The 24,662-nt window shown below is 50.6% G+C and overlaps 1 protein-coding gene across 1 annotated transcript in view; it reads left to right on the forward strand.

The window, feature by feature from the left end:
- Pitpnm3 (PITPNM family member 3) overlaps positions 1–24,662 on the forward strand; it is an 87,982-nt gene that overhangs the window by 40,316 nt on the left and 23,004 nt on the right. The window contains exons 4-6 of the mRNA XM_032911768.1: positions 4,904–4,951; positions 22,470–22,546; positions 22,867–23,102. Of these exons, the coding sequence (XP_032767659.1) occupies positions 4,904–4,951; positions 22,470–22,546; positions 22,867–23,102 (361 nt within the window). The remainder of the gene's footprint in view (positions 1–4,903; positions 4,952–22,469; positions 22,547–22,866; positions 23,103–24,662) is intronic.

The following is a 24,662-nucleotide window of genomic DNA, read 5'->3' on the forward strand; positions in this document are numbered from 1 at the left end:
GGACCAAAGGAGCACCTCAGGACCTAGTCACCATGGGCCGGGAATTGTGGGTAGTGAGCTTTACTAACCTGCCGCTCAGTAGTGCTGCGCATTTGGGGGAGAGCCTGTTTACGAGGCACAGATAGGCTTTTCCACAGCAGCCTCCTTTATGAACTGAACTGAGCTGGCCTGAGCCTGCTCCCAAAGCCCAGAAACAGGAGTGTATAGGGCACAGAGGGGCTTCAGGATTCCCATGCCATGGGCGAACAGACAGAGAATTCCTAGAGTTTTCTCTAGGTCTGAAGCCCTCCCCAGCAGCCACCGAACCTCCCCTTGAATGCTAGGAGCAGCTTCTCTTGTTCAACATGTTCACTGAAAGAGATGTTCGTAGATGCACACTTTGCTGCCCTTGCTGCAGGGAGCTTGTGGTTTTCTGGAAGATGGATGGAAAGAGGAAAAAGACTACTTGGGAAGTCATTAGCAAGGGTTGGAAGTGTCTCTTCGGGAGAGATGCTGTGGCCAAACACCCCAGAATGTATAAACTTGAGAAAGGCAAGATGTGTGGGACTGCAGCCTGGAGCATCAGTGGCCCCAGCTCCTAACTCCCAGTCCCCAGACTCCAACCCTGAACCCTAAACCCTAAGCTCTAAGCGCAGCCTCTAACCCAGCTCCCAGTCTGCAGCCTGCAGCCTACAGCCAACTCCGCATAACCATCCTGCTTCCTGGAGCTTCTGGCCGCTCCTGTGACAGAAACACAGCTTAAGCTGAGGTAAAGTGGCTGGGCCCAGGGGCCCTGGAAAGTTGCAGGCTAAGTGGGGTCTCATTTAGGCAACGCTGAGCCAGATGCACATTTGGCTAATGGTCCATGTCCTGGGAGCCTACTAATCAGGAAACCGGGTTCCAAAGCTAAGACGATTCCTCTGTCACTAGTGGTAACTCCAAGGGGAGATAAAGCTGGTCTGAGCTGAGAAGGCAAGGCCAGCCTGCTGCTGCTGCTGCTGCCTCCTCTGTACACATCAGTTATATTGTAGATAGTAGGCCCACCACCATGGGGACAGTTCTGCAATTATAGCACACTGGGTGGTGGGGTGGCTGAGCAGGAGGATTTGAATTCCAGGCAAGCCTGGGCTACGCAATGAGACCCTCTTTTCAAAATAACAGGGGGCTGATCAGGTTGGAGGGACACAAGGTAGGGGAGGTGGCAAGAATAGCCAGATGCATTGTGTAGATGATCTATAAAATAGCAAAGGAGAAAACAAACTGACAGCTACAGAAGGACTCGCTCTGGCCTCCCTCAGCACACTCATCAGTCTCGCCTGGTCCCTGCTCTAGCATCAGTGTAGGAGAAACTAAGCCTGCAGGAAATGCTGGCCAAGCTCGACACCCTTTGCTGATAGTCCCTTCTCTGCTCTCTTCCTCCCATCCTTAGCCTCTGCCTCAAAGACTCTCCCCTCACCACCCGAGCCTTCCCGGGAGAGCCTTGGCCTAGAGATCCCAAGAGGGAGAGGCAGGATAATAGGAGCAAGAAGACATCAGAACCAGAGAGCTCATGGCAAAGTGATGGAGCCCACTGAGTCTATGAAGGGCTTGTTTTGCAGAGGTGGAAACCACAGTCATTTTAGGTGCAGGATGGGAAGGACCTGCACTCCTAGACGTAGCCTACTGAGTTTACATAGGAGTAGCCATGCTCTTGGCTGGCTGTGAGATCTCCTAGCTTGGCTTTGATCTCCTTCCCTGACATTCCCTTCTCTAAGTCTAGGCACATCCTGTGCACCAGTATCTCAAGGTCACGGGCCTCCCGGCTTCCCCAGCTCTCTGTATCCCAGCCTCCCCAGCAGTAAGAGTCTCAGATCCTTGGGCTACTTCTTCATCAGATAATCTTGCTGGTGAAAAGTCTGCCCCAGCTTTGAGGTCATGAAGCCAGCACTGGGACCAGAAGCTCATAAAGGCTCTAGATGTGAAATTGGGATGTAAGCCAAAATGGCCTCCTTCATCTGGTAGGTGTGCAAGAAATGCCAGTACATGTTCATTATAGTCAGAGCTGTGATCAGTGCTCCAGAGAGTTCTTGGTTTGGGCTTTACTGTTCCTAGTTCTGAATTATTTTATCTCCTATCTTGTGGTTTGTGAGTGATGCCTGACGGGTCATGTGCTCCAGGCTGAGGTTTCGCCGCATATGGTCCTGGGCTGAAACACCTCGAAGGCCTCCCGAGAGGCCTTCCTCCGTCCCATCTGGCTGGCCTGTCCCATCTCTCCTCTCCCTCCAACAGGAGCCTGGGCACAGGCAGGGCAGGGGACCAATGCTTCCATCTGCTATGTTTCTCTAGACTGGCAGTGTCACAGCATTCTGATTGTACCTCAGAGGGAGCAAGACATTACCCATCCTATCCAAGGAAGCAATCGCTCCCTTCCTAGAGGTGAGGACTCTTGTCAGTCCTGGATGGAGGCAGCAGGCACAGGGAGGGCGGTGTGTCACTCCATTCCCCAGTCCGTTATGCAAAATGGCTGACAGAGGCTAGCAGTGGAGGCCTTGGGAGATGGTAGACTCCCATTGTGTGCGTTCTAAGCCAGGAGGGAGGGCGCCAGGCCACGGAGAGTCACTGCCGTGCTCACAAGGATCCCTGAACACTGGCATTCGGAAGACTCAGGTTGAGAGTCTCCAGGATGAAGTCGGCACCTTTGGTGCTCTTCTTGCTTTCTGGCACAGCCATGGCTGTTCCTTTTTGCCCAGAACCCAGCTAATTATGTCGCTGGTTTCTGGATGCAGTAGAAGCAAGCAGCAGGAGCTTCAGATGTGGAGATACTGCGAGTCGCTGTCGCACCGAAGCTTGGCTTCCTTCCTTATTATATTCATATAAACGGGCTTCCTGCCCAGGGTCACCCGCCCCCGCATCCTGTCTCCCCTGGACTTGGCATGCCTTGAGCATGATGTTTGCTGACCGCTCGAAACACCCTGTCTTTCGCTCTTCCTTAGGAAGCTCAAACCATGGCTCTGCTGAAGGCTCCCAGGGGCTTCAGCTGAAAATGGTCCCCTGCTCCCCATCCATCATGGCTGACTGCATTCCGCACTGGGCTCCATGCAGAGGTTTTTCTTGCCCTGGACACCCCTTGCTTTCCATCTCTGTATCCCCATAGCCCTTGGCACCACGAGCAGGAAACAGAATGTGTGTCTGGAATGTGTGACCTCATTTCTGTGTTAGGGAAAGTGATTTAGCCCAGATCCACCTACACTCTGTGGCCTCACGTGACATACAAGAGCAATGCCTGACATTGGTATCCGATGCTGGGTCTTCCCTGGTTTCTGTTTGCATCTGGGTTACATTTACTCTCATTCCTCCGACGCGGTTTGTGACCACCTCATCATGCTGGGTGCCGGCCACCCCACGAAGGCCCAGACCTTTCTTCTCCAACTGGACTCTTACTGGACACTAACTCTGTCCTGTGTCCAATAGGCACTGTACCACTGGCTCTGGGGAGATCTCTGAGGTCCCTAACACATTAACCATTGGCTCTGTCCATCTGGCTCTGCCTTGTGTTGTAATGAGGGCAAGAGACAAGATCATGAGCTAGTTGTCACAAGTAAATCAGTAAATAACACACTAAGCGCAAACTGGACAGGGTGGCACACACCTTTGATCTAGCGTAAGGGAGGCTAAGGGCAGGCAGATCTCTGAGTTCAAGGCCAGCCTGGTCTGCATTGAGTTCCAGGCTAGATAAATCAACAACAACAACAACAACAACAACACCGGTGATCCTCATGAATTGGGTGTTGGTTAATTGCCTACCTGTGTTCTAAGAGCTCCAAGTATCACTGTACAGGGACCCTCTGAGCAAGGGACCAGTGTAGCCCTCTATTCTAGAAGTCTGTGGCATAGAGGCTATGTAACTGGCTTCCATAGACACAATAAGTGAAAGACAGCTTTCAGTATCTAAAGGGTCTCAAGAGAGCATTGGGTCCATAGTGTTTTATAGGAATGAAGTCCAGAAAGGGAAAGAGAGGCACATTGGATCACACATCGGATCACACAGTGGTTTGGTGTGAACCAAGTCCTAGCCTCAGACCCCAGCTGGATGCACTTTTCATTCATAGACCCCTATTCTGAGAAGGAGGGAAACAGAGACTTGGATCCAGGTGACATGAGCCACGGAGGCAGTTGTGACAGGCAGAGCCTGGAAATAGGGACTCTGAGGATGGTGTCTTGGATCGCAAATGTAGAGTAAGACACATTTGGAAAAGGAGTCACAGAAGGCCCTAGAGGACTGGCTGGGAAGACAGAGCCATTTCCTGGACAGCACTGCCCAGGAGTCCAGTGGGGGGAGGGGACAGGGTAACCTCATATAATCTAGGAGATCCTGGAGGGGGTGTCCCTCAGTGCTTGGACACTTGCTTAGAAAACCAGGGTTGCTTCAGATGTATTTTTGGTGGGTGGGGTAGGGAGCAACGCAGAATTACTCAGGGATTCCTAGTCATGGAAAATGTGAAGTGTCTGGGAAGTTTCCACAGAAGCCATAGGCAGCAGGATGCACAGATCACAGAGAAGTCTGGTTAGGGAGAGGTTTGTTTAACTACTGTTGCCTAAACAGAGTGCCCAGCTCAGACCCTTACAGGACAGTGTGATGGGAAAAGGGGGGCAGCATCTAGAAGCTGCTTCATAAGATTGGAGAGGAGCCAGCAAAGATAGGCCTGGGAAAGGTCAAGGGCATAACCAAGGAGCTAGCCAGCACTCAGCGATGATGTCATGGGGTGGGTGCTGGCTCACACACAAAGGCCAAAGGCTAACTCTGAGGTGGGTAGGGCAGGGTGGGAAATTTGGGTGGTATGTCTGCCACCCTCAGCTCTGGAGGGGTAGTGGGAACTGCCAGCAGCTCCTCAGGGGAGTGCAGCAGAGCAGTGACCCAGGGCTATTGTCCTTTTTGTTTCCGCAGGAGAAGGGGCCACAGCGTGCACGTCCAGCATCTTGCAAGAGAAGCAGCGTGAGTTACACCCACAGAGACCTTGCTTTTCCTTTCATTGGATGAATGGTGGCTCCTGGGCCTGGTCCCCTTTGAGGCTTAGAGCTCCAAGGATAGAAGGATCTCTTTCCCACTTTGCTCCTGGGTGGGAACAGAAAGCCTAGGTCCCCTAAGCCTGGGTTTTGGCAGCTCTCCTGAGACCCCATGTCTCTAAGCCATCTATGCTAGACCGTTCTGGTGTCCAAGCTAGAGCCAGGGCATGAGGCCGATAGCTCTGATGGGGGTGGGGTAGAGCAGGCAGGATCATTGAAAGTTTGGTGACTGTCATCTGCCTGGGGATGGGGACTGAGAGGGACTGGGAAGGCAGCCTCCTTGCTCCTTTCAGGGCATCAACATTTGGATGTCAACTTCCAGCAGTCATGGTCGGTCCTGTGCTGACCAAGATCAGAGCAAATGAGGTCCTTCAAGGCTGTGTTCCAGAGAATGGTCCCTTTTAAATACATGGTTTACTTTCCAGATATTGTCATTGTATGTGTGAGTGTGGACAAGTGTGAGGTCAGAGGACATCTCTCGGGAGTTGGTTCTTACCTTCCATCATGGGTTCTGGGGTCAAACTCAGGTTCAGGCTTGCACGGCAAGCACCTCTCCCACTGAGTCATCTCACCAGCCCTAGACGTGCTGGTCCTTAAACTCCACTCCCAGAAGGACTGGCTCTGTAGTCAGTATCCTAGGATTGACTTTGGGGTTTCCTGCCCTTGTCTTTTTCCTTTTTCCTGTCTCACACCAGCCTATCTTGACTTCTGCCAGTTTGCTTAGGAAGATGGGTAAGGGATTGGATGTACTAAGGTCATGCCAGGATGCTGGTCACATGTCCTGTGGACACACCAGGTGGACTTGGTGGGCAGCACCTGTGCCAAGTCTTGCCTTTGCTATGGGCAATGTTGACTTCCATATGAGGCTAGGTTTGGGGCAAAGGCTCAGAAGTTCCCTCATTTCCTGCCTGCTGTTCTGCTTGTGGCTATAGCTTTGGGGAGGCTCAACCCATTTTCCTAACTCGCTCCCCAGGCCCCAACTTGAGGCCTTCGTTCAAGCTCTCTCCTCCTCTGCTGAGCTTCTGTGAAGGGTATGTAAACACCGGCGTCCACAGCCCTGTGGTCCAGGCCTTCAGTACAGCCTCCCTGATCCCCCATGTCACAATGCACAGACGAGGGGATTACTGCTCAGAGGGCTGGTGGCCATGAGTTCTTCTGTCACAACTGACCACTAGGGTACTGACAGAGAGAAAGGGCAGGGTGCCAGAAAAGCGGGGCAGAGAGATTTGTGCCTGCAGGTTCTTAAGTTTTGGAGGTGACAAAGTGGTAGCACAGAGACTGAGGCCTTAATGAAAAGAATTGGTTACAGAATTTGCTAGAGCTGAGCCACTACACTAGGAGACAGGGAGTGCGAGAGGCCCCGGCCCTGGCTGCAGCTGTGCGTGTGTTTTGGGTGGGTAGGAGGATGGTCTTTGGAGAAGGAGGGCAGGGAACAGCTTGGGACTGGTGGTTTGAATAATGGCAGGGTTTTTACTTCACTGGTTCCCTGGTTCCCTGGCACCTGGCCCTGGTTCCCTCAGGTTAGAGGAAGACAGGCTTGGCGGGCGAGTGATAGCTACAATAGGTATCTGGGTGCGGATCGGGCTGTGGCTGGCTGGTTTTGAAAGGCATATTCATGGGCAAGTTTCGTCTCTGTTTGAATTAGCCCATGGAGGATTGCCAGCGTCTCACTGACCAGGAAGTCCCCAATATATTGAACTACCAAGAAGTTAACAAAACAAAAACCAAAAACCAAAAAAACAAAACCAAAACAACAACAACAAAAAACAAGGAACAAGAACAACAAGGTGGGCAGGAAGAGCCCAGATTAACTGTGCTGGGATTCCTTTCTTTCTTTCTTTTAATATTTATTTTAGAGACAGAGCCTCACTGTGTAGCCCGAGCTGGCCTCAAACTTTTGGCAATCCTTCTGTCTCAGCTTCCTAAGTGCGAGGAGTGCAGGCATGTACCGTTATGGCTTGCTGCTGCAGGGCCTTTAGCAATAAATAGCTTGGAGGTGAAAGCCACCTGAAACTGGCTTTGTCACCAACAGGCGGTCACAGCTCCTTCCCCACAGTTCCCACATACACAATTGAATTGACAGAATGCTTGGTGTCTCCTGAGCCTCCCTGGGAAAAAAATTGCATTTCAATAGTGGCAAAGTCTTTTTTATTTTGTGGTTATAGATTTTGGTCAAAATTATATTGCTGAAAGCTGTTATTGTATCCTGCTCCTTGAGGATATTTTTTATGAAGGAAAGAATATCAGTTGATGTTAAGAAGAATTTTAGAGCCATAAAATCTGTGTCTTGGAGGCTCTCTGGGCTGATGCTACCCAAGTTGAAACCCAGTATGTTCAGCAGGGAGGAAACTTAAGCTGTAACCTCCTTTTCTATGATGGCGAAAGTCTTTAGCTGAGAGTAATGTTTTTCACATTACTCTATAATTATGTCCTGCCTACAATTTCAGACATTAAAACCATTTTTTTCTTTTATGAAGTGGTGGTGGTAATTGGTGGTAATGTGTTTGTTTATTTTTAAATCCTAAATGGGCAAAACAAACGTTAGTGACCTGAATTTAAAAAGGAGACGTCCACGGCTTACGTTTAGAATGTGTTTTTCCACTGGGCATTTCAAAACTCTGAAAATAAGGTATTACTCTGGGTGAGGCATCAGATCCCTGCCACGGGGCGTGGCACTGTGATGTCTGGGCTTGAAAGGGGGAAAGGTCTATGCATTATATTCAGAAAGATGGTGGAACCCCCTGCTTTCTCGGCCGGCTGAGGGTGTCAGAGGCCGTATAACAGACGCACAGAAAGGGTCTTACAGTTCTCAATTACACCTTGCATTTGCGTAAGTCTTCACAGCTGGAACCTCTGGGCCAGATGTGGGGGTGCGTCTCGTGGAGCTCAGTAGCATTGCCTGTCTGCTCATCCCATGGCTGCCTAGCTCACCATCATGGAAACTGTTTCTCCCCTGTCATGGTTGAGATATGAAGCAGCCTCTGCCCTACCCGCCCCCCACCCCACCCATGGGATCACAAGAAGAAGGCTTGGTCTCCAGCTGGAGGGTCCAACCACCGACAAGTGATAGAGTAATAATTTGATATTCACTGGGAGGCAGCAGCAATTAGTGGAGTCGTTTTCTTGGAGGTCATCTCTTGTCCCTAGCCCCGTGGCCTGCCTCTGCTTCCTGTCCACCCTGAAGTGAACGACTTTGCGATTTCACATCTTTCTGTCGTCTTCCACCACATCACAGATATACCGGAACCCCAATAAACCCTTACACCTTTATATCGTCTCTCTTTGTCACAAGGATAGAAAGCTGAGCGATGGCTGGGAGGCTACCCAGCCTTATGTCTAGCAGCTCTGGGGCTTGTGTGCTTAGGACTCTGATCCTTGGTGGCTTCCACACAGTCCTGCGTTTGTCTGCTAGTGGACAGATGGCCTGGAATCCCAAGACCACCCGTGCTATTTAGAACCAGGTGAGAAGAAGCTGGGGGATGCTCAGGTGTGAGGACAGGCTGGGGTCATGGGCCAGGGAGCAGGGGTTCTGGGCCATTTCTTCCAGCTTGCCTTGCAGTCATGACCGGGACTGGGACCCAGCCCTTTCTCCTGTTGGCACATGGAGTCCCTGTGGGTCTGTTATTCCAGGTGTTTTTGCTGCTGTCTCTTTGTTCCCTGGTTTCCTTTGTCCATATCTCTTTGTCTTTCTGCCTTTCACTGCCTGGTGATAACAGGGACATTTTCAGATACTTCCCATGTGTGCGTGAGCCTTCCCCTGGTCCTGCGGATCCTGAGAGACCAAAGCTCACTGCTCTGTTCTTCCTTCAGAGAGAAAAGGACCAATCTCCACAAATCCAAAGTCCAAACCTGGGCTCCTTCTAGACGTCACCCCCACCATTTCCACCACCACCACCGTGCCAAATTGAACCCCAGGGCAGCACGTTGCCTCCAGCAGAACTCAGGCTCTCCTCCTTCTCTTGGCCCCCATCCTTCATCTAAAGGAAGCCTAGCCTTCTCTTGCCTAACCAGCCTGGCTTCCCACACTGGCCTCCATGGCTCGTGTCTCCCACTTCTGTCCTTAGGAGTGGCAGGGAGGTCTCACTCACTTGCTGTCCAGTGCTCCCTGTCCTCGTCTGTCCTCTGTCTCCTTCCATCGGTGTGTCTCTGCTGTGGACAGTGGAGAAGCCTGAGATCCCGTCCATCCCAGCATCCCAGTGGAAGTGCAGAGGCATCCTCCTTCCTGGCAAAGAGCAGAAAGGATGCAGGCCCCTGGGGACCCTTCCCTTACTTCCTCTCCATGGCTGCAGAGACTGGATGTCATGCTACATGTAGAGCGTTGTCCTGTCCTTGCCATGGGCTTCCTGCGTTGTCTATAGGGCAGGAGTCCACTGCCTCTACTCACACCCCCCATAAGTATCCCCAAAGGGCTCCCTTATCCCTCTGCCTCAGTAGCTGTTTGTAGAAACAGGCTTTGCCCTCTGATACCCATTGGATCTGGAGTGTGGAAGGGCTGACACCATGATTCCCAGGTTACAAGGTGAAAACAAGATGGGCAGGAGCCGATGACTTCTGAGGAAGGCAGTTATTCTGTCAGCTCCGATCCACAAACTCAGAGATTATCCGTGCCTGGCCAATTTGGATCCAAGCTCCTTCCTTTCCTCAGCTTCTCCTTCCCAGGTACCTGGGGAAGTGCTCTGTCCATCCTGTTACACAGCTGCTTTCTGAAGGAACAGTTTCATCAACAATCATCAGCCCCTAACCCCACACGGTGCCCCCAATCTCTTTGGTCCAGACCGTTCGTAGGAAGGGACCCGTGAGGACATCTGGAGCTTCCTCTACACGGAAAAAATTTACCTACTGTGGCCCTCAGGGTCCGGCCTAGCCCACACGGCTTACAACAGGAACTTGATACATGCTGCCTGTCAAATGGCTTTCCCGAGGGCCAGCATGGTGGGACAGCTCTTCACAGCCATGTTTGTGGATCAGAGTGGAGTGCTTCCTCTAACTAAAGTTCCTGGATCAGAACCTGGCAGCAACCAATGCTAAGGTCCAGTGTTCGGACCCCAGACTGACTGACTCTGTATCTCCATCTATATCCTAGCTTCAGTCAGAGCCTGACGTATCAAGGGCCTGAGTCCAGACTCCAGGCCCTGACTCTAGTCTGAACTTGGATCCTCAGTTCAGATGTTGAGGGCAGCTCGGCATCACCCTCCCCACCGGACAAGGTTGATGTCTCAGCCCATTGCCTAGGCTTCCTCCCTCGAAGCCCTCAGATCACAGTCCGATTGGGATGACCCCCCAGACACGGTGTACAAAGCCCCTTTCCCACAGCTGGCCTTCCCCTCCTCCGCCTGGTAACTGGTATCTTTTCCTGGCCTGTGTGGGCAGCTTGCTGAGCACAGCTGCAGACAGGCTATATTTAGCCGGCTTTAATGAGCTCAGGGTGGCAGACGTCCGCCTTGGGAGCACTTCTGCTCGCATGTGTGCGTATGTTTGGGGCTGGCATGCTTTCTTCCTTTGTGCTCGCGCATGAATTCGCTCCCCCTACCCCTGTGGTTGTGTGCACTCGTATGTGGCAGTGCACTGGCTAGTTAGCAAGTGCCATGAGAGCAGACGCAATTCTCTCCGCACAGCATCTCTGCGGTGTGGTGGTTGTGTGCAGTTCTGACGCTTGTGGAGCAGAATGGGAGCAAATCATTAGTCTGTTGGCTTGTTTGTTGAAGAATATTTAATGAATACCTTTATTATCCAGGGCCGTGGTAGTCTCTGGGGATAAAACAGAGCAGAGCCAAATGAACACAGTCTATCTCCTAAGGGTTTTATAGTCTGGGAGATGGAGGAGAGAGTCCTCAAATAACTATAAAATTACAATTGTGGGCTGAAGAGATGGCTCAGCAGATAATGGTGCTTGCTGCCAAGGCTGACAACCTAAATTTCATCCCTGGAACGAACACTGTACGAGAGAATCAGTTCCCACAAGTTGTCTTCTCTTCTCTACATGCGTGCCATGGCACATGAGTGCACACACACACACACACACACACACACACACACACACACACGCATTGAAAGAATTTTTGGGCTACAGAGTTGGCTTAGCAGCTAAGAGGACTGGCCTTTCTTCCAGAGGACCCAGGTTCAATTTTCAGAACTCACATGGCAGTTAACAACCATCTCTAACTTTAGTCCCAGGGCATCCAGAACCCTCTTCTGGCCTCCACAGGCAACAGGCATGCAGTGCTACACAGACACCCATGCAGGCTGAACACCTATACACATAAAACAAAAATTAAAATTATTAAAGACAATTATAAAGATTTGTCCCAGGGAAGATAGCTATGCTGCTTTGTGGGGGCGTGTGGGGGAGGATGAGACACCCCCACCTCAAGGAGGAAGGAACAGGGCTGTTTCTGTAAGAAATTTGTGTATGTGGGCAGTATAAAACAAAGTCCAGAGAAACAAAGGTGCAAGGGCCCTGTGGTGAGAAGGAAAAGGGGATGTTTGCCAACCGAGAGGCAGAAATGGCTGAGTTCGGAAGGAAAGGAGAATGTGGGGAAAGGTAGACAGAGTGGAGGCTCTAGACAGACTATGGTTGTCAAAGAAGTATGAGGCCAGAGCAAGGGTTCGCCTAGAGGACATGGTGAGCTCGCAGAGCTGTAGGATGTAGCCTGGGACTCAGGCAGAGGTCCAGCAGAGGGAATGCTCATAAACCACATGAGGAGGGGAGCCTTGCACAGGGACCCAAGGCACAGCTGATCAAGATGGCAACCATGGCTTCGGCTTCATGGAGTGTGTGATGGGGGAGCCCTCCTCTCCCCAGTTCTCCTATGGTTTAGCTTTACTGAAGCCATGGGGCTTCCTCCTCTTCAGTGACAGGGGCAAGGGTGTGTAGCCAGTGGGAGGGGTCAATGGAGACCACTCAGTGCAGACCACTGACTTGATGTGGAGGAACAGAGCTCTGTTTTTCTGAAAGCCAGTGTGACTTCGACCTTGGGTTCCCACCTGGCCGGGCAGATGAAGGATTCCCTCTCTGTGAGTACACAGCTGTCTCCTTCCCTAATTTAATGTCACCATCCCCGAGACTCTACATCTCACCCAACACTGTGCACATATGGGCAGGATCCTGTGCCCACACTGGAGCGTATAGCAACCTTTAACCCAGTCCCTAGCCTCCCACTTGTCCCCATCTATAGCTCCCAGTAGAAGGGTCTCTAGGTAGCCAGGCCTTGCGGGTTCCCCTTCCTCATGGGATTGTGAAGGGCTCAGCCTCTGTCCTGCCCTCACCTGGAGTGGTGAGGTGGGAACCTTTGTTTTTCAACTTGAAAGGTTCTCTGTGTCTTCAAATCCCCTTTTCCTGGTAACAAAGGGAAAACAAGAGCCAGGGAGCTTCGCCACAAACCTCGAGGCAAGGAGTTGGAGCAGGCAGAAGATACAAAGTCAGAGCTTAAAAAGGAAAAGAAAATCACCTTGTTACATGCACTTTGAAAATATTCTTAGTTTTGATCTGTTTTTTTTGAGTAGGGCGTGCATGAACAAGGTAAAAGACTCAAAAGGCATGAACGATGACGCACGTACCTCCCTCTTCCCGCTCCGTGCCCGGCTCACCCAGCCCTTCTTCCCAGACCTGGAGAGGATGACGAGTGTCTCACGTCCCACTCCAGACTCTGCAAACATGAACATATCCATAAATATTCACTTCCATATATATTTTTATATATACCCCCACACAGATGGGAGCGCTCCGTGTGCGTTTCCCCCCTTGCCTGCTGTGGATAATATACCGTGATTCTCTTCCTGTCTCTGAACATCTACCACGCTCGGGTTCATTGATCTTGGCCTCGAGAGTGTGCTAGATCTCGGTGGTGCACTTTGTTTAGCCTGTCCCCTATAGGCTGCCTCTCACCATTCAGTATTGTAAACATCATGGCTGTGGCTGACTGGGTGCGTGTGACATGTCCATCACATGGACTTGGCCTTGCTGGGTCATGGGCATTTTGTAGTTTTAATGGCACTACCAGATGGCCCGCCAGAGAGGTTGTGTTGGCTCTCACTCTCACAGCAACAAATAAAGAAAACCTGTTTTCTCATAGGGTGTTGATAGTGGTTTATCCGACAAACACTAGCAAGTGATTATGGGTGGTCTTAGCAAACTTCAGGGTTCTCAGCACTTTTGTGTGTGTGAGAGTCATTTTCTGTCCCTTGGCTGGGAGCCACTGAGATTGGAAGGGTGACTGAAGGGGGCTGGATAAGGTGGCTGCATTCTATTGTGAGAGTGTGGTCTTCTGGGCAGGCAAGCCCAGGATGACTACACAGGGAATAGTCAGGTTCCACTGTCCCAGAGGGCAGTACCCAACGACAGGGGCTACCTGCTTTCCCTCCCAGCCCTCGTCCTTTTTGAGGGGACAGGACTGTAGAGGAGAAGGCACTTGAAGACTGAAGAAATCGTCCCTTTCTATTCACTTCCTCATTTTAGAAAGAACAAAGCCAGGCCTGACCTGAGGCCTGGGTTCAAATCTTTGTGTGTATCAGTTACCTTTTCTCACTACTGGGACAAAATATGTCAGGAACTTAAAGGAGAAAATGGCTTTGTTGTTGTTGTTGTTGTTGTTGTTGTTGTTGTTGTTTTGACTCAGTTTCAGTTCATGTGTAGAAGGCCTGGCCATGAAGGCCTTGACCTTAGAGGCTGATATCTGCCACCTTGACCCCAGGTCCACAACAACCTCCTTAAAATGGCACCACCATCTGGGACAAACACAAACCAATGTAAATGTGAAAACATTTTACATTCAAGCCTTCCACTTCATCTGGAGAAAGATTCCCTTAACACTTATGAGCCTTGGCTGTTTCCGTGAGGTGTTCAGAAAGACATGAAGATTGCCCTAGACACTTGAGACACAGATGAAGGTTCCTATGTTAAGTACGGAGGGTCCAGTGAGGACACCAGATTGGGGTTGTCGCACCTTTCTGGTCATCTTACCAGCCTTGGTTTAAGATGGTGGCTTTCTATCCCTGACATGGGTTTCCTTAGCTGAGTTATTTCTCCAAGCTGTTCCCATGCTCATTTAGGGTGACCACCTGTATGTTCTTAAGAGGGTCTTACTAAGGCCCAGACCCTAGTAGGGGTCAAGGGTCAAGCTTCCAAGTGGCTAGTGTCTCTTTAAAGCCACTGGTTCACTGAAGACCTCTACCTGTTAGCTAAGCAAAGTCAGGTGGGTACTATTAGATTTTGACTTTGAGAAGGTTAATGAGACACAGGAGGAATCTCAGTTTCTAGATCCTCCTAACGCTGGGTGAAAATTCCATCCCAGCATCCCTACCAAGTGGATATTGCATAACCTGCTTACATAACCTGGGTGAAGGAGAGCTCCCAGCCTACAGGCCAGCACAGGCCACTGTAGACAGCTGTAAACACTTCCCAAGTAGGCACAAGCCGGAGATACTCAATCCACCATGACATGCTGTTGTCCTGCCCTGGACGCCCTTGGCTCAAACATGGCTCAGCTTGCATCTGTAGCTGGATCTGTGTCGTGAATCTGCAGTGTAGATACGTGCTGTGGATCTGTGGTGTGGAACTACAGTGTACATTTACTGAGTGAACTGTAGTGTGGATCTGTGGAGTGGGGCTGTGGCGTGGATCTGCTGTGTGTATCCATAGAGTAAGGAGATCTGTGATGGGTCATCTATGCATGGGTCTGCATGTACATCAGCCACGTTAATTTGTCTTGAAAATCTGCTATACCCAGCACAGCTTCTAGAGCATGGATCTAGAGAGTGGCTCTCCAGTGTGGATTCTGCAGCCTGGGCAAACAGTCTGTATCTGCAGGTCCACTTGGGTCTACTTTGCTCTGGGCTGGCCCCTACACTTTCTATAGTTATCAGTCTCTACCTATGTCCTCAGTGTGGCCTGAAGTCCTCATTGGGAGTTGTAATTCTGGTTTGAACAATCTCGCTTTGCGGCCCTGCATTATGTAGACCCGGCTACATGGCCTACATAAGTTTTAGACATGTAACTTCGACATGGTCACATGATTTGGTTTTGCTCACATGATCTCCAAGCTTGGGATCCTTGTAGCTTTGTGCTGGATTTGTTTGGGTATTTTAAGCTCTGACCCAAGTTGGGTGATAACCAGCCGAGTAGAAGTCAGAAAGGGATAGTGAGCTATGTGTTAAAACCAAATACAAGATTTAAGCTCGTTACCAGCTTGTAAATGTAGTGACACAAGCTTATAGTGTCCACCCAGTGTACATATTCATAAATACTTTGAGACTAAAATAAATATGTGCTAACTAAGGAAGTGGTAGAAAATCTAGAAAAGTAGAGAAGAGGAGGAGCTCGATCCCTGTCCCAGCATGCAGAAAAAGTTACACCATTTTGGTGATTTCCTTTGTCTACCAGGCTCAGACCCCTGCCTCCTCCCTTCTACCTACTTAGAATGTTATTTCTCAAGGCTGGAGGCTGGGGCATCTGGAGAGGAGGTTGACCTAGAGTCTGGATGGTGACTGAGGTTAGGGGCTTCCCAGTCCAGCTCTGGGGAGCCTTCAGGGACTGTGAGGCAACAATACTGGGCTAGAGTCAGGAAGAAGGCTCATGTTAGCCAACTTACTGGTAAAAAAAATTAAAAACCAAACCAAACCAAACCAAAAACAAAAGCAAAACCCCACAAAAACAAACCAAACCAACCAACCAAACACCACTTGATACGATTACCTTTAGATAAAGATAGGTTGAACACTCAGTGGAACTCAGCCAGACCTAGTTCACTTTCAGTTTTCAATAGCCCCCAGGCTTTCATTGGACTGGAAATCTCCCTGTTTTTTTGAGAGCCCGGGAACCTTCTGGAAAAGGCCTTTTATTTTCTCTGCTTCCCTCTGTCTTCTCTGTATTCTGCTCTTGGAGGTCAGTCCCTACCTATTATTTTGGCTTGGAGTTTCAGAGGTGTCAGTCTGCCATTGCTTGGAGCCCGGGTGGTACAGTGTTGGGAACATGTCATGGAGAAAGCTGTTCACCTCCTGCTGGCCAGGGAGCAAAGGAGGGACAGAAAGGGCCTGGAGGACCCAGAGACACTTGAAGGCCACACTCCTTCCTCCTATCAGACCCCATTTCCCAGCAGCACTGCAGCTTGGGGACCAAGCCTTCAATATGTGGGCACTGGTGGGACATTCGAGATCCAGTTTAGAGCAAGAGAACAAAGCCATCGGGTTGATGCAGAACTCTGCTTCTACCCATGTGTGGTTCCATGTCCTGCAGGCATTTAGGTCCCTTTTAAGCTGGTCCTAGGCTGGGCCAGCTCCCCATGGGTAGCTGGTAGAGGTGATAGTCACTGCCAGAGGATTGGTAGGATGGAGAATAAGCCCGAGTAATGAGTATTCGCTCCTGCTGGGTCCCAGCAGTGAGTGGCATGGGAGGGGGAACAGTTGGGCTCTCCTGCCAGGCTAGGGTGATGTTTTGCTTAGGGAACCAAGCACACGAGCGCTGACCTTAGCTTTTGTCTCTGTAGCAGTGTGGTGTACGGTAATTAGAAGGGCTGATCACGATCTGTGATTTCCAAGACTATGATTAAGCAAAAATAGCCTCTATTCTTCAGCCATCAGAACGAGCCATGGTGAGCTGGGTGGGTCACCATCCCAGAGCTGGGGCAGGCAGGGTGCTGGGAGCAGCACTGTGGTAGTTGCCTGCCTCAAAGGCCACCATTAAACAATGTCACAAAAACAGCTTACTTACCCTAAGTCTGGGCCTCGTAGGAACCCAGCCTGAACAAGACCATGCAAACAGAAACAAACAGGTGGTGGAAAGAAAGAGGCTGCTTGATGATCAGGTCCCTGGGCCCCTTGCAGGTGGCTTCTCACCACCAGGAAAAACTGGGAATTCTCCAAAGGTCAGGTCAGGAGGTGGTAACATTCCCAGAGCATCTAAGATCCACCTCCTCTAAGGACTTGCTCAGGGAATTATGCTTCCCAGAGGAAGAGGGGCTCCTCCCTGAACCTGGGGTCTCAGGGGACCTGAGCAGCTCAGAGAGATTGTGTAGCTGTGAGCACCTGGGATCATTATGCCGGCCCCTGAAAGCTGAAAACTTCTTCTTTTAGTTTGATGGAAAACAAATAACCTTAAAATAGCAGGTCATGCCCCATTCAGCAATCTGTGAGACAGCCATCCTGGTCTAGGTAGAGCTGAGGAGACTGGCCAGGAGAAGTGGCTACTGAGTTGGATTTTGCAGAATACACAGTTTTCAAGTTTGCAAGGGGAGGAAAGGCTCAAGACAGGAAGCTGGGCATAAGCAAAGGTGACAAGGAGTGGAGATTGCTGTCTTGTGGGAGAGTCAGACCCAGTGATCTTGCTTATTGTGGGAGGTTCTGAAAAGGACTAGGTTTTGCTGGGTGTGGTGGTTCTTCCCTATAATCTCAGGATGCAAAAGGCTGAGGCAGGCTGGGCAGTGGTGGCTCACACATTTAATCCTAGTACTGCGGAAGACAGAGGCAGGTAGATCTGTGAGTTTGAGGCTAGCCTGGTCTACAAAGCAAGTTCCAGGACAGCCAGGGCTAGACAGAGAAACCCTGTCTTGGAGGTGGAAAAAAAAAAGACTGATGCAGAAGAATTGCCAAGGATTGGTAGCCAGCCTGGGATACACAGTAAGGTTTAGTCTCAAAACAGCAGTGGCAACAGTAACAATAGCAACAAAGTAAAGCCTTATGGACTACAGACAGACAGACAGGGCAGCCTTAAAACTACTTTCCTGGGGTTGGGGATTTAGCTCAGTGGTAGAGTGCTTGCCAAGGAAGCGCAAGGCCCTGGGTTCGGTCCCCAGCTCCGAAAAAAAAGAACCAAAAAAAAAAAACAAAAAAAAAACAAAAAAACTACTTTCCTGATTGTTCACAGAGGCCTCAGCTATACTGTGGGTGACTGTGGTCCTGGCAGGAAGAATTCAAGGGACCAGAATCTGCATCAACCAGGCAAGGTCTCCTGGTGGCTGAGAGTACAACTTGTATGGGTCTGTGCATCCAAGGAAGCAAGGCTCTGTCCCCAAACTGCAGAGAAAGTGAGACATTTCCTGGGGGTGATGCAGGGGAGTTGATGCTGCAGATGTCCCTATCCTGCCTCCAGCCCTCAGCTCTCATTCCTACTGATCTGAAAACTGCTTCAGCACCATCTATGGCCAAGATGCCATGCACATCCACTAATTCTATGAGTATCGTGAGGGCCCCAGGGTGGCTGACACCAGGCAGATGGAGGCTGAGGGGGCTCCTAGATCTGTCACCAGTGAAGATGCAGGATTTAGCCTCCACCTAGTAGAGGGCATGGCGCCTGGGAGACAGCAGGACCCTCATGTCTTCTCACCGAGTTATTTATAGTCACACAATGGTAATTTGTGGCAATCACAGCATTTAATCCTGTAATCACACTGCAAGCAGGCACCCAGCCCAGTGAGGTCGGTGAGCCTGCCAGGGCTCGGGGAGGGACTTGGCGGCAGGGCAGGGAGTGTGGAGGCGGTCCTGTCCCACACCTCCAGCCCATCTTGTCAGCCATGCCCCTCCCGCCCCGCACCCCAGATAATAAGGATAACAATAGAGGCTAACAGAGATCACAGGTGTCATATTCCACGCCTTGTTCTAAAGCCCCCTTACCCATAGAGACTCTTATCATCACTGCAGCTCCATAAGGGAGCTAAAATATTACTGTGGCATTCCTGCTCTCCAGGTGAGAAGACAGGCTTAGGTCACACAGCCGATAAAAGCCATGTCTCGGTTTCAAGGCCCGTGGTTTTGGAGACCACAGGCTCAGACGAGGGGATGCCCCATCTATCCCCCTCCTCACTGTTGCTATTGACCTTGGCCAACTCCTCCATCGCTTGCTCCAGGGGGGCAGCCATGCTCAAGAGGCTACAACTTCGTGCAGGTGTTGGCTTCTTTCCAGACACCCTATCCCCGTGACAAATGGCTTCCTGTTGTAGAAAGAGAAGACTTGAGCAGTGGATCTGGACTCAATTTTCAGATGCTCTCTGCATTTTGCTTCTTCAGGGAGGGATAGCCTGCAGCTTCCATCAGAAGGGCAGAGTACCACCTGGTCGAGTGCTATCATCCATGGAGGTGGGGCCCTCTAGTGGGGATTTCTTGGCCTTATTTGTTTTCTGGCTGGCTCCAAAGACCTGGGATCTGTAAACTCAAGATTTTAGAGTTTACTCATCTGTAAAATGGGACCAAGGACAAGAGCCATCTAAATTGAGAAGGCAGCTGTGGAAATAGCTCACTTGACACATGCCAACCCTTAATAAGGCTCAATGAAGGGGGCCCATTCCTGGGGTCGTTTACTGCCATCCTGCCCTGAGTGCAGAACCCAGGCCTCCCCTATTCAGGCTCAGGGACAGTTTTTTTTGTACTCAGAAAAAGACAGAAGGGCTAGAGAGAAGGATGGCATTGGTCTTCAATCTCAGCACCCAGGAGGCAGGGACAGGAGGATGGAGAACTCCATGCCAGCCTTTGCTACTTAGGGAGACCTTGTCTCAATAAAAGTCCAAAATGAAAGCGTGAAGCCCCAGGGTCAGGAAGATGGCTCAATGAGTAAAGCCCTTGCCATGCAAGTGTGTATATCTGAGTTCGAATCCCCAGAGCTCACATAAAGCTGGACACAGTAGACCATGTGTCTGTAATTCCAGTGTTCTTACTGCGAGATGGGAAATTGATAGAGAATTCCCAGAAGGTTGCAGGTAGCCTTGTCTCAAACAAGGTGAAAAGTGAGGTCCAGTGTCTGAGGTTATCTTCCTACTTCCGCATGCAGTCTGTGGCAATTGTGCATGTATGCACATACAAAGCACACACAAGAATGCATGCACACATGCACGCACTCATTCATCCTATAGCGATAATGACAAAAACAGATAAGAGAATTAGGAGGTGGCAGGCAGAGCCAAGCCTTGGGAGTGCTTGTCCTGGCCTGCTTCTCATGATAGCCAAACCGCCCCATTCGGGAAACGATTTTCATCCTCACTGAAGCAACTCTGAGCTCACAAAGAAGTTGCCCCTACCCCAGGGTTGTGTCTGTATGAACCCTGCTCTTCCCCAATGAGAACAACTCCTTGTCTAGAAGTGTTTGCAGATAGTTCTCCCTGGACCAAGCTGGGGAATGCTGACCCAGACCTTGGTTGGCTAGGGATGCCTACAGAGCCATGGGAAAGGCCCCCACAAAACTTGCAGAGGTCAGAGGGCGAAGACGGGAGGGTTATCCTCATCCAAAATCCACTTCTGAGCAAGAAGGTGAGTTCCCTATCGACAGAGCAAACAAGTGCTTCACAATCCAGCAGTGAGTTTCAGGCACAGAGGCAATAGTATCCATCTCCTGGGGGAGGAGAGAGGAGGCATGGTGGGCTGGATGAGGGAAGGGCTCTTGGGGTGGCAGGCATCATTAAGTAAAGGGTGGCTATGAGATGTCTGAGATCTCTTTCCATAGGAGAGTCTGATTAGTCTGATGAAGTGAGGAGCACGGGCCTTAGATCAAAGATTGGCACATTATTCTGGGAAAGTCCAGAGAATAAATATCTTAGGGTTTGAGGGCTGAGTCTGTTGCCACTATTGAAGTCAGGGGCCGCAGTGTGAAAGCAGTCATAGGTGATGTGCACATGGATGAGCTGCCTGTGTTTCAAAGAAACTTTATTTACAAAAACGAAGCAGCGGGGTTGGAGAGATGGCTCAGAGAGATTAAGAGCACTGACTGCTCGTCCAGAGGTCCTGAGTTCAATTCCCAGCCACCACATGGTGGCTCACAGCCATCTGTAATGGAATCTGTTGATCTCTTCTGGTGTGTCTGAAGACAGCTACAATGTATTCATATAAATAAAATAAAAAAATCTTTAAGAAGCAAGCGGCAGATTCTATTCTTAGCTATAGACCCCTGTATTAGAGCAATGGGAGCTCAGGGGCCCCAAGAAACCCTTCTTGGAGGAGGTGTTGAGTTAGGCAGCTAGCAGGAATGAGAAGAGCAGTTCTGCCTGACCCCAAAGCTCCTAGTCAATGCCAGCATCATCCCAGACGGTGGCCTTCCCTTTCTGGGTAGTCACCTTCCCCTGGTCATGTCCTATAGTTCAGAGTCCTGCTATCTCACTGAAAGCATCAGCCAGATTTCACTGTTTTGTTTATTTGTTGTGGTAATGCGGCATATTAGGCAATTGCTCAACCTTTGAGCTGCATTCCCAGTCCCAAGCAGATATTTTGTATAAGAGGGCTGGGACGGCAGACTTGACACGTGTTCAAAGTGTTCAAAGAGCACTTGTTCTTGTAGAGTTCAACCGTGAGCATCCACATGGTGGCTCACAACTGTTTGTATCTCCAGTCCCAGGAGATCTGATGTTCTGCATTCTTCTGACCTTCGTGGATAACAGGGACATACATGTTACACACACACACACACACACACACACACACACACACACACACACACACACCACACACACACACACACACACACACACACACACAAAGGCAAAATACTCATAGATGTTTAAAAAACAAAAGAAAACCACCACCACCACCACAAATACCACAAACCAGGTTGGTAAAATGGTTCCGCAGATAAAGACACTTGCCACTAAGCCTAATAACCTGAGGTCGATCCCTGGACCCACACGATCAAAGGAGAGACAATGACTGCTGTGGGTTGTCCTCTGCATGTGTGTATGTGCACACACATATACAAACAAACAAATAATGTAATAAAAGGAAAAAATCAGCAACAGCCTCTCCCCAAAGCAGGAAAACAAAACTGAAGATGAAAAATGTCTAATGAGTGCTGGATTTCCACAGCAGTTAAGGCTGACAAGTCCTGTGATCTGCCAGTCATACAAAGCCTATGAACTATAGTAATATAGTTTTTGTCTAAGCTCAGAGGCCTGAGCTTTGGGGGAGCTGGGGATGTAAGCCCTTAACCCCAGCCGGAAGGTGGACATTCAGAAACATAATATCCTAGGGACAGCACTATGACCATTCCAACCCTTTTGTTAGGTTCAGGCCTCAGCAGAAGAGGTGATGTCTGCTTACCCCAGGGACTGGATTTTCTCAATTCAGCCCCTGGGGTCAGAGTTAAACCCTCCTGGAAGCTCCTCAAAGGCCCATCCAGGAGGCACGGGACATCTTTTAGCTTGGTCACACTTAGACGAAATGAACCGCAGCAGCTCTCCAACTGTTTTCAAGGGGCATTTGCCTCGAGTTCCTGGATGTCCTAGGACTCTACCAGGATTGCCATTACTGGTGAAGTAAAAAGGACAGCTCTTTCTTAGGCTATCCTGTCTGTGATGGTTGGCCTCAGTTGGGCCCTTTGAAGGGCTAAGCCATTTTGTGTTGTATAGGCTCAAGAGCTGGAGGCCTGGACTATAACTCTAGCATCCCAATAAACCAGGACCCCTCCCAGATGCTGCCAGCTGCACCTAAGGAGCACTAGGGTAGTGGGAGCCTGCTGCATCCCTTCTCTATCCTTTCTGCAGGAGAACTGTACCGGGTGTCCCTTAGAAGGCAGAAGTTCCCAGCCCAAGGAAGCATCGAGATCCACGAAGATGGCGAGGTGCGCTGCGTTTTGGAGGCATCCGGCCAGCATCGTAGGAAGAACCCTAGGAGGCTAGACAGGCTGCCTAACTTCCATCCTGTCCTTCTTGGCTGTATGACCCTTGGGTAGCTCCCTGCTGTTCTCTGGGCTTCAGGCTCCCGTAGGCACAAGAGTCACTCTAGACTCATCTCGCTGTGCTGTCCATTGAGGGTCTGGCCCTCCTAGTAGCTTTCGGGATGCACCAGAGTCCCACAGCGGTTGTGGAATGTCAGCCGTAACCCCCCCTCTCCTGAGTGCCTGCTGCCTGCCTGTCTCTATCCCTGCCATGTCCCTCTCAGGAAGGCTGCTCACAGCGCTCCTGCAAGACACATGTCCTTCTGCTGGTGCTGCATGGGGGCAACGTCCTGGACACCGGCTCTGGTGACCCTTCCTGCAAAGCAGCCGACATTCACACTTTCAGCTCTGTGCTGGAGAAGGTCATGCGCGCCCACTTCCCTGCTGCCCTGGGACACATCCTCATCAAGTTCGTCCCTTGTCCTGCCATCTGCTCGGAGGCTTTCTCGCTCGTCTCTAAGTGAGTCATTTTGGCTTGTCTGCACGGTCTGAGTTCGGTGTGGGAGGTGTTCGATGAGGGATACCCTGCCTTGGGGGCACCTGCTGAGGCCTGTCTGGTGTCGTCAGAATTGCTGAGAGCTTCTCTAGTGGGATATGCTCATTAAGAGTCTTCTGTCAGAGACCTGGGGATGCCAGGATCCCTGTGCTAGCCTAGGTCCACTTCCCGTGCTTGCGTTTGAATGAAACAAGAAACAGGCTTTGAGAGATTTATCCATTTCCCCAACTAACCAGAAAACAGAGCTGGAAGTCACACCATAGCAGCTTCACTCCAGAGAACTGCCCTGTAGGGATAGATGCTCTAAGGAAACTAGCCCAAGGCACTCTGGCACTCAGTCAAGAAAGTCTTCCCAGAGAAGTCGACTCCCATGTCATCGTGTGGCTAAGTGTATGTCTTCTATGGTCAGCCTGGTCTTGATCCTGGCTATGAGAGCTTGGGGAATTGTGTCACTGCTTTCTACCTCAAGACCCCCATCTGTAAAATGGAGATGATAATGTTATTAACGGGTTCCCAGAGGGTAAGGACACTGGTGCTGGTCTGTGGGTCTAAACCCATCGCAGCACACGGGAAGTGTCCGTACAGATTGGGGCTGTCACTGGCTGCAACAGAGACATCCCAGGGCCACACTTAGCCTCTGTTTCCTCTTGGTGGGCAATGTCCTGTCCTAACTCACAGCAGGGAAAGGTTGCTACATCAGAAGCACGGGCTGAACACTAGGCTACTTCCTGCAAGTGCCAAAATGTCCCTCCCAATGTGCACAAGGGTGATAGTGAGGGACAGGCTGAGAGTCCAAGGGCTCTGTGGGAACTGGGTCCTGCCGAGACATTCCATCCACCATGCCAGGACTTGAGGGCTCCAGTGTCCCAGTGCCCCAGGTGTCACTACTGAAGTATCTGGAGGTGGGTACCTGGAGCCTGTTGGACACCTGCTTTCTTTCCAAGTGTCTGCAAAACAGGCTTTGTGTACCTGCAGGGCCCACGTGGCCTAGAAGACACTGAGTAAATTATTGCTACTAAAGCAGGGAAGCCAGACTTTTCCACAGGTGGGGTGAAAGGGAGCTATTGGCACCCCTTTCTCACGCTCCCCTCATATGACCTCAGAAGGTCCTTCCTTCCTTCAAGCTTCTCCTCTAGCCTTTCTTCCTCGGGGTACACTCAAGCTCTCGAGAGAAGGGAAACGTGTGCTTCCAGGGACTCCAGTGTGGGATGGCCCGAGAGCTCCATCTCTCACTTCCAGTGGCCCAGGATCTAGCAGGGGTTGGACTTTTCCCTTCCTGCTCATTCTCTGAATGGTTCTCAGAGGCTCAGAGGCTGGTGCTCTTGAGTTCCCAGGATGCCCTTCGGTGGTTCTCTACAGAGACAGAAGACAGGAAGCACGTTAGGTCTGTGGCTTCCCAGCTTAGCCAATTGCCCCAGTTCTCCTGTGACCCATGTCAAAGGCAAGATGTGCAGGCTCCCGTGGAGCAGCTGAGTGGGTGGGGCCCTGGACTCTGCTTCTTAGACAAGGGCTTGCATGCTCTTC

Source organism: Rattus rattus, chromosome 9 (genome assembly GCF_011064425.1).
Source record: "Rattus rattus isolate New Zealand chromosome 9, Rrattus_CSIRO_v1, whole genome shotgun sequence".
Taxonomy (NCBI): domain Eukaryota; kingdom Metazoa; phylum Chordata; class Mammalia; order Rodentia; family Muridae; genus Rattus; species Rattus rattus.